The sequence below is a fragment of the Lampetra planeri genome, chromosome 1, assembly GCF_965212315.1.
Source record: "Lampetra planeri chromosome 1, kcLamPlan1.2.h2, whole genome shotgun sequence".
NCBI classification, from domain to species: Eukaryota; Metazoa; Chordata; class Hyperoartia; order Petromyzontiformes; family Petromyzontidae; genus Lampetra; species Lampetra planeri.
Window position 1 is genome coordinate 33,937,976 of NC_136107.1, and position 10,557 is coordinate 33,948,532.

Here is a 10,557-nt window from a genome sequence, read left to right on the forward strand (position 1 = left end):
GGCTCACAATTGACGTCATCCCATCTATCACTCTAAGGAACGAAACAGGAGGATTTATTGGCTGCCGCCTGATGATGTCGGTTGTAATTACTGGCGAAACGTCATACTCAGATTGTAAATGTTGTGTATTTGCTCTCCAACACACCGGTGTGCTGTACTTACTCGGAACGAATTGGCATGTTTTATATACGTGACAAACCTTACCAATTGGCTGTGTCGGGTGGTGGCGAGTTTAACGACACATTTATATTTACGCAATCTAACCCAACAAAAACCCTGTACAGCATTACGGAAAAATCCATTGTACTATTGCTCCACAACTCGCTACTGATGGGCGTTTCGAAGAGCGGCCAGATGACCCCCACGACCCTCACGGATCATACGTGCGCACGAAGAGGCCCGCGACCTTCTCGCTTTTTCTTCCAACAGGTGTTCAAGTGGCCGACATCCACGGACACGTTGGCCAACATCGGCAACTTGGCATTGGCGTTCACTCCTGCCGAGATCCAGGAGCTTGACCTCAGCAGCATCGACTTGGTGGGGAAACTTTCCAAGACGCAGGGTTGGAGCGCAGACCAGGTACCGTGATCGCAGTGCTGCCAGCGATAGTGGCATAAGCTGCCGATGTTGTTAATGGTCGTGCTTGCGATTGGTGGTAGCTGTGAATTGTTTGCTGCTTCTGCTATTGATGGTAATGCTGTTATGGTGGTGGTGGTGCTACTGCTGCTTCTGCTATTGATGGTATTGGTACTGCTGTTGGTGGTGCTGTTGTCCTGCACTTGTGGATTGTTGCTGCTCATGGATGGCGATGGTGTTGGTGCTGCTGTTTGTAGTTATGGTCAAGACGATTGCGTTGCTACTATTGGTGGTGGTTGCAGTGGTGCTACTGCTGTTGGTGGTGGTGATCGTAACGATGTTGCTGCTAATGTTGTTGATGATGGTTGTGTTTATGTTGCTGCTGTTGGCGGTGGTAGTGGTGGTAGTTGCGGTAGTGCTGCTGCTAATGGTTTTAGTGGTGGTATTTCTGTTGATTGTGATGATGGCATTGGCGCTGCTAGTGGTGATGCTGCTCTTGTTGATCGGGTTTGTTTTTGTTCATTAACCCATTTCTTTATGTGTAATTGTCATTTTGTATTAATGTTTACATATCTGAACATTTCACATATCCGTCTATACCTCATATCGCAGGGAGTCAGATTTGTAACATTGTGCTGCATATTCAAATATATAACGTATACGTAGATGTACATAATTACATATCACGCCATATAATCGTTATAACACGACCTGTTTTGTATCTTGAATCTAACCTGCCTTAAATAAGGCGCATTACATCGTTATGCACGTTTTGAAAGCAGAGCGATCTGTTGGCTGTTCTTTTTCTCCTCGCAGATCCAGGCCGTAACGAAAAATTTCATGAATGGGAAAACCATATCTGGATTGACAGCAACCGACCTTAGGTCTCTCGGCGTTTTCGTGACCGGTCTCTCCGACCTTTCAATTTTGGATCCTGCAGCCTTCAAGTGAATCCCTGCACTTAACAACATCCGCACACTTTTTACATGTATAATTGTGTTTTTTTATATACTCTAAATCATAGCACAAGTAGACAAAAATGGCGGTTACAGTGAGAGTGGTGAATGAGGATCCTGATGATGATGATGGTGGCTGGCGTGATGGTGGTGGTGAAAGTGTTGATGACAATGATGGCAGTATTGAAAGCAATCGTGATGATGATGTGTTATTATCATGTGGGGTACCCGTCATGTAGGGACGCAGCAGAGGCACTTGGAAGTGTTGACAAGTACAGCCTTCCTCAGCTCCGGACACTCTGGAAAAAAGCGAATGACTCATTCCAAAGGACCCCTTCACAATGGGCAACTGGGACCATCTCACAGTTGGGAACGATTGTCGGTGCGTTTCAATTCCAGAGATGCTCTCCAGAGCTCCCTCTAGTCTAGCGGAGGCCTTTCCGCCGACAGTGAGAGTGACCGAGATATTACGTGTTTGCGCTTTCACATTGCCACACACCAGGTTAGAAAACGACCTCGTCTTCAATATTTGAAAGATTGTGAGATGATTACCGCTCCGGTTCGTACGCACAACAGGTTTTAGAAATTGCATTCTGTTCCGACAAAGGATAATGGATGCTGCTGTGGGTTGATGGTCATCAACCGTGACTTGCAATCCAGAGGCCGCAGGTTCGTTTCGATTTCCTTGTGCGGCAGTTGAAACGCTGGGTGGTATAAATGGGCACGCCACAGTTAGCTGATTGACAGGTTGCGTGTGGTGGGGTAAATGTCTGGTCAGGGTGGAAGAGTAGGCCAAAATTCCTCGCGAGGGCTCCATAGAGCTCCCTCTCTTGGAGGCCCTTCCAACAGCAGTGACGTGGGCAATTCATTGCAGGGCTGCAGCATAAAGTTTTAATAACATACTAACTCATAAAAACTGATCAGTTTTTTAACTACATCGTCTCTAAAGAGTGGCCTGAGATAGAGCACAGGGATTGGCACCTTAAAAGAAACCCGATCAATTTCGATCCTGGTCAGACAGCGCCATTCCATCGTATCTTTGTCAGAGGCAGTGATTTGCCAGGCTGCACTCCAGGGGCAGTGTTTAAAGGATTTCTGTTTCTCTAGCTCAGCAATCACGCTGCACGATGCACGACACCTGTAGCACTAATCTGACTCAGCACTTCAATTTCCAGTAAGCTTGCGAATAGTGTACTGATTTTTTAAGAATCGTTTCAATCAGTTATCTACGTTGACGACTCAGGTCATAATGCTGAGCTGTCACTGTTGATATCGAATGGTTGAATATGGTTAGCCACCCAGGGTTAAACTGGGTTCTCGAGAAGAATACTTTAAAGACTCCACGAAAATAACATGTGACCAACAAATTTGTTTTTGCACTTAACGTGGCTAAAACCTACTCTGAGATTTCAATATTACACTTTGAATGTCGTCTAATGTGTGCTCCCGAATGTGTTACAATTCGATTTAAAGCTTTCGTGACTGCAGGGATTCATCTTCTTGGTTCTTTCGGTAAAGTCACGTAGAATGTAAATAATAAAATGATAAAAATAAAACTTTTTAAAATAATTCTCAAGACGTTTCGGCCACAACGCAAACAGCCCTCCTCAGGTGACATACCTGTTCTTCACCTGAGGACGGCTGCTTGCGTTGTGGCCGAAACGTCGTGAGAATTATTTTATTATGTATTATTTTATTATTATTGTATTATTTCCATTCTACGTGACTTTACCGAAAGAACCAAGAAGAAGGCGTTATAATTCATTTAAATTGCATTCAAATGTTACTCCTGTGCCTTTGCTTGTTATTAGAAATTGTAAACATCCATTGTTGCAGGCTAGATTTGATGTGTGTATTTTGAGCATAACAATAACAATCGTCATTTTGCTAAATTGTTACACATTTTAGGTTGTGTTGTTCCTCAACCTCCCCGCCTACCCACTCACATTTTCTCCGTTCATTCACAGCTGGAGCAAGCGCTGACGACATCAACAACTTGACGTTGGCACAGAAAGCTGAGATTAAACCAGCGGCCATCCCTCTCATCCCGCTAGAAGTGTTTTCGGTAACGCATGCATCCGCTTAAAACATTACATCAGCATATGGGCAAGAGCATAATCCGAAAATAATGAATACCCTCCTAAACTCTGAATAAAATGAAATAAAAGTATAACTCCATTCTCTCTCCACCTATAAATAATAAAAAAACGAATCCACAATTCTATATCGGCTTTCTCGACTAATATTATCAAGTGGCATGAGTTTAAGCAAGCGAATTCTCAGACGAGCTACTGGGTTTCATCAGAAGGCCTGTCAAGCAAATGCTGCTCGATTGCCAGATGTTATTGGCAAGAGTACTCCATATAAAAATGTGTGCCACCTTTTCAAACCACTTTTAACACCTGGCTACTCCACCTCATTCTTCACACGGTAAATCATTCGCCATGCGCCTCGATCCTCCCCGCATCCTCTGCCTGGTGCAGGCTTTCAGCCCGGAGACAATTAGAGCACTTGGATTCTCGAGTTTGATGTCCATCACCACCCAGCAGTACAACTCCCTGAGCCCGACTTCTCAGGACATCCTGAGCACCCGCTTCCCGAACACATTCCTCGCGTACATCATCCCACCCTCGGCCGGCCCTGGACTCGTCAACGTGCCACCCTCTGCGGTCGCAGGTCAGTACCGCTGACCGTCGATGTTTAAGGTGTTAATAATCCTTTCTAGATTTGAAGCTTTCGTGACTGCAAGGATTCATACTCTTAGTTCTTTCGGTAAAGTCACGTAGGTAAAAAATGAAATAAAAATTAATAAAAATAAAACAATAAAAATCACGACGTTTCGGAGGCAACACAAGCTTCCGTCTTCACCTGAATGATATAAAATTAATAAAAATAAAACAATAAAAATCACGACGTTTCTTCAGGTGAAGACGGAAGCTGGTGTTGCCTCCGAAACGTCGTGATTTCACCTGAAGACGGAAGCTTGTGTTGCCTCCGAAACGTCGTGATTTTTATTGTTTTATTTTTATTAATTTTAATTTCATTTTTTACCTACGTTACTTTACCAAAAGAACTAAGAGTATGTTAATAATCCATTTGCTCTGTCTGCCCATCTCTCTTATTTGTCAGTAGAAGGGTGGGGTGGGGGGGGAGCCATAACTCTCGTGAAGTTGATCCAATGTAAACTAAATCTTAATGTCAATTCTAGATTTGAAGCTTTCGTGACTGCAAGGATTCATATTCTTAGGTTTTTTCGGTAAAGTTACGTAGGTAAAAAAATTAAAATTAATAAAAGTAAAATAAAAATAAAATAAAAATCACGACGTTTCGGGGGCAACACAAGCTTTTTACTTTTATTAATTTAATTTTTTTACCTATTTGTCTTTACCGAAAAAACCTAAGAATATCTTAATGTAAACTTGTATTTGAAACAAAACGACAATGTCAAACGCCATGCTCTCGCCTCCCTTTCTGATGATGTCACGTGCGATGTCACAAGATAAGGCCGCACGTCATGCACTGATTAAATATTTCCAAGGACAAATGCATGTCGGAAAGCGGTAAAGAAAGCACGCGTTTGCATGATGTATCTTGTTTGTACGTACGGATAAGACGAGGCGGAAAGATTTGGTCAAGCGGTAGCGCAGTCTTGATTTGAAGCTTTCGTGACTGCAGGAATCCATACTCTTTGGTTCTTTCGGTAAAGTCACGTGGTTAGAAATAAAATAAAACAAATCACGACGTTTCGATCGCAACACAAGCGATCATCACCTTTGCCTGATGTTGCGATCGAAACGTCGTGATGTTTTATTTTATTTTATTTCTAACTGCAGTACGTGACTTTACCGAAAGAACCAAAGAGTATGGTAGAGCAGTGTTTAGCGCACCGTGCTGTCTATGAACCCATCCGTCTGACTTCGATTCCCAGCCGCAATTCCTGGCTATGGCTAACATCAGTGGCAATCTTTGGGGAACCTCACTTCACCAAATGACACTAATGGTGAAGTACGTTCAAACAAACCCCGTCATCCAGCAATGAATTGACAAAGCCCCGAAAGTTAATACGACTGCATTATTTTCCCTTCTCACTTTACAGACTCTGTACAGCATCCCTCTAAACATTTAGGGGTCTGCCAGGCCTTGGTTGAAAAATATTCGTCCGTTCTTGCTAGTGTTGACATTCATGGTTAGAATATACTAAGTTTGACTGTGGTTGTGTAAATGAGGGGTGTATGCTACTTTTGATTCGGTATAAGAACCCAGACCCCTGTATGCGAATAAAAAAACACATTCGTTAATAACACTGTAGCCTTCAAAGGAAAAAGTATATAAGAGGTCGACGTTTCAGGCAATGGGCCCTTTTGCACAGCATGTAGCGAAGAACAAAGGGGCGTTGCCCAAAACATTGCCTGAAATACTTATTTTTAAGGCAGTGTTATTCACGAATGTTTGAGTTTTTTGTGTTAAATCTTCTTATGCACCACTGCCGTTGCAGAATGTCCTATAATATTGATCCGTGCCCTGCTGTTTTTTTATGTGCCGTTTTGTACAGCTGCCCAAGGTCTGCATATGGCCGTAAAAACGCTGGTGGCTGCGATGCTGTTGCCATCTCTGTGTCTGCTGTTGGCATAAAAGAGCCTTGCAACAACAAAAAAACCCGCATGTGAATCAAAATACACCGCAACACACACGAACTCCGACACTCTTAATCACCTGGATCTGAACTAACACACACTCTTTGCACATCAATCTCAATACGTGAACCTTAAAGCTACACACAACCCTTTTGAAATACAATGATACTGAAGTCTTCTAACAAAATTACTAAATTCGTAGCTGTACTGTACTTCTATCTTCCCCCACCTTCACCAACCTGCATTGAGCAGTGTGCTGACGTCTGGTGAAACGGCTCCTATGACCAGCACGGCATTGGAAGGGCCTCTTTCAGAAGTGAATTGTCGAAAGGGCTGTAAGTACACATCGGTGGAACCTGCTGATTAAACCTGACCCCTGCTCTACGTTATGGTTTTGCAGAAACACCAACCCCTGGTTATGGAAATCACACCTTCCCATTTCATAACCCACGCTTCCCCAAACACCCAAACATCGTTCCGTTATATCCCCAGGAAGCTCAGCCACCCTCACACATTTTCTCTCGTTTTTTTTACGTTAAAGGTTTTTGGTCGTAAAAATATACTGATTTAATCATACTCGGGATTATAAATGAATCTGTATTTGGGTAAACTACAATAGGGGATATTCATTACCTCCGAATAGCACGGTTGGCTACGTACGGTGCGAAATAAGTTCTACAACACGTTGCAAAAGTCTGTGCTCGGCGCAGTAGCGGCTCGTGACGTTTCCACGAGGTGGGGCTGTTGTGAGTGGCCTCTGATAATATGGTGGTCTAATTAACAAAAACCTCGTCATCTTAATGACCTTCCCGTGAAAGTGATGTAACTGTCTTATCTACCAACGGTAGGCATTTATAAACAATACGAAACAAAACAACAAAGCACTCAAATGCTGTTCCCATGCCTCTCAAGTTCACACTCCACAACCCCTTTCACACTGCCTCCTAGAGCGTGTAGGCCGTGACCCGCTTTACTTGCACAGCGCAACCTCGCGTTGTGACATCGTCTCATTACAGCCAAGGGCGCCTTTTGCAACGGCCCTGAATGGGTCTCGAACGGCGTGGCTACAATGCCAGAAGCTAATCGCAATGAATGAAGGGATATCTCTCACTCGGCCACCCCGAGACCTCCACGAGGCACAAATCAGACTGTGGTGTCGCAGCGGTTTCTGATACACGACAAAAACTTTATCCAAAAGTTTATTTTTTATTAGAAAAATAATTTCTCATCTCCAGCTGCTTGGTGGGGCGACGCCCCCACGCCCCGAGTGGACGAACCGCCACTGTGTGCGTGTCTAAAATGATCACGAACCTCATCGTCTGCATGCCTCGTGCTTCCGAACCAGAAGGATATAATTCGGAGCAGGTCTTTCATCTGAGCTGTCAAAAACACGGCGGTCAAAACTTACACAGCTCCTACATTGACAGCTTCCTGTAAAACGCCAAGGGATGGTATCGACCGTATCGAGTTACGTTGAAAAGTGTACAAAGTAATAAATAACTTTACCCTCATCGATAGCTCTCTGATGTGTTTCCGGCTGGTAACCGCGTATAGTTCGGCACGATACCTGATGTTTCACTACACGCATTGCGAGCTTCTTCCAGGAACTTCACAAATACCTCACTTCACGTGGAGTGAAGCGTCAAGGCATCTCTGCCAAACGACACGCGTTATAACCTTGAAAAAAAACACATCAGAGAGCCGGACGGCGCAATAAGGAACAACCTACGTGGTCGTATCGCCTTCATTTGCCTTCTGCTCAGCACGCCGTTACCTATGAAATCAGCCACTAACGTTGGTGCTTTTAAAAGCTGTCACTCAGACCCCTTCTCGATAAATAGCCAGTGGAACAAAAACCACCCGTACCTTGAGGATTTGGCACTGCCTCGGCTCGGATGTGCCAGTGGGAAAGGGGATATGCTCGTTCAATCGCTATTGCCAGTTTCGTTCTCGCAGGCAACCTCACCTCGCCTTGACCCTTCAGCATCTGCAATACCGCTGTTGGCCTTCACAACCAAACCGCGTGCTGTTTACCCTGCTGTCCATTCGCTACTTCGATGCTTAATGGCCGTAACGGAACGGTTGTTGATCAGTGTGTTTTTCTCGGTTAAAAACTGGAAACACCTGGCAACGCATTCATGCCAACGCTTGAATACACTGCCCGCTTCCAAGTTTGATGCACTCGTGCCAGAGAGCTATTGTCATTGGGAGTCAAACTAATGTGCTTTTGTCAGATCATTAGTCATGTCGAAAAAAGAATCCCCCCAACGTGTGTTCCATTGTATACCCACACTCTAAACTACATTTATATATGTGCTGTATGTGTATAGGTGATGATTTTACGTGATGCACATAATGAAGTAGAGCAAATCTGATGTGTGTATAATGAAATATCTTGCATGAATTGGTGATTATGTTCAATGAATTTATGAATAAATTTCGTATGCTACCCCCACAATTCAATGATCTATTTTGTTTCATGTGCAACTGATTCTCGGGATTATTTGGGTTCACTCAGAGAGCTGACTTATCTTAAACAAGTTAACCTAGAACGCCGCTTCTCAAACTTTCTGGACCCACGGACCTCTATAAATCCTCACGCATTTTTAGCAGACCACCGTGCAAACAAATAATGCACTTTTCTGAATGAAATCTACTCGAAATCGTAGCGTCGTCTCAAACAGTTCCACGGACCACTCCCCATAGCCTTGTGGACCACCGGTTCTCCAAGGACCACACAGCTCTGGAACCGTTGACATAAAAAATAGTGTACTTTTAAATAGGTTACGATTTCGATACGGGTGATGTTCTCAGACTGCACGCTGCTTTTAGAAAAGATGACGTTAGAACTTAGCATAATGTGCAGGCTCACTGCACATCATGGACAAAAAAAAACATGTGAACGTGACTATGAGCGAATGCATTGGCTAAGAATATGTTAAAACGTGTGTTATTATCGCAGCGATGATGTGTAGAGTACTTTTCATGATGTGGAGATGTCATGCAAGGTTCCAGTAATGTAGACACGTAAAGAGTAGTCATCGAAAGTACGTGTTATAATCCATAAATCACCTGTAATATTAATATATGCACGTGATGCTAACGTATCAGCATTATCAATGAGAGGTGAAAACCCGGTATTCACACCTGAAAAGACGGATATTTGCCATCACACATGAAACAACACTTTATCACACTTTATGCTGCTAGTATTCTAGGACTTCCATTAAGGTACACACTCATTCATGAAAGCACATACATGTGCTACGAAGAAGGGCAATTGGCTTTAATTATGAACTCTTTAAATGTGTTGTAAAGTAGGGCAATTGCTCAAAATGTTTCCTGGTATATTTGTTTTATTTTAAAGCCGCAGCGTTATTAATGGATGCGAGTTCTGTAGAATACAGAACGCTAATGTGCACATTTCGCACCCAAGACAATGTCCAGGGGCATTGGCCTTGTGTGAATCTTGCAGGTGAGCTCTCCATTGTGGTTTTGGGTTGTACACCATCTTGTTTGGCATGATGTCCGACGTTTTGTGCCACACGCTCGGAGCGTCTTCAGGAACTGAATTCGTGCGGGCTGTTACCTCTTCTCATAGTCCACCCTTCAGCACAGTGTGGACCCACTGCACCTGGCACACAATGCTCCATGCTGGGGGACGCAGCGTTTCTTCTCTGTTGCAACATGACATCAAGACAACAACTGTGAGTCAAATGCCAGCACACACACAAGCTTGCCTTTGTGCCAAAAAAAACTTAAGTTTGGATATCTGATGTTGCAAGAATTGTTCCGCTGTGACTAGGATTGCCACGTGATATATTGTACGATTGTACGCTCCAATATAATTCTATTGGCCGATTTGCTAAATATTGTTACGTCTTGATGATTCTCGGTTACTCTTCTACACAGTCCCAGGAATTGGTTTGGATGTCACTTGCCACTGATGTCGGCCGTGACTAGGACCGTGTTCACAGAGGCACCCTGCCACCACTGTACCCCCATGTCCATGATAGCTCGGATTAAAGTGATGGAATATCTGATAACATAAAATCATAGCTGTCAACCCATACAGTTTTTCCGTATTCTTGTACAGGGAAATTGAGTTTTCAGGTCGAGACGGTGTACAGCCGTTTCAATACGGACATATTTTTTTTTCATAATCACCGTTTTTGGGTTTAGATCGCGTTATTTATAAATGTGTCGTAACCCTCCATTTGTTTGTGTTTCTCATCCCTTGTGATGGGACTTTGTAGGTTGAACGCTGAGATGTATAAGGGGCACGGGTCGACCAATACGTTCTGAATTGGTCTGTAACAAGATAGGCACTGATACTGGGTTGACAGATATGTAAAATGTCTTGTGAAAAAGTTACAGCAACCACATTTCAG

At 43.6% G+C, this 10,557-nt stretch overlaps 1 protein-coding gene across 1 annotated transcript in view; it reads left to right on the forward strand.

Moving 5' to 3' along the window:
* LOC144721564 (uncharacterized) overlaps positions 1 to 8,624 on the forward strand; it is a 65,584-nt gene extending 56,960 nt beyond the window's left edge. Inside the window, exons 39-44 of the mRNA XM_078599282.1 lie at positions 430 to 579; positions 1,393 to 1,523; positions 1,772 to 1,914; positions 3,500 to 3,597; positions 4,016 to 4,208; positions 6,085 to 8,624. Of these exons, the coding sequence (XP_078455408.1) occupies positions 430 to 579; positions 1,393 to 1,523; positions 1,772 to 1,914; positions 3,500 to 3,597; positions 4,016 to 4,208; positions 6,085 to 6,164 (795 nt within the window). The 3' untranslated portion in view covers positions 6,165 to 8,624. The remainder of the gene's footprint in view (positions 1 to 429; positions 580 to 1,392; positions 1,524 to 1,771; positions 1,915 to 3,499; positions 3,598 to 4,015; positions 4,209 to 6,084) is intronic.
* The last annotated feature ends 1,933 nt before the right edge of the window (positions 8,625 to 10,557 follow it).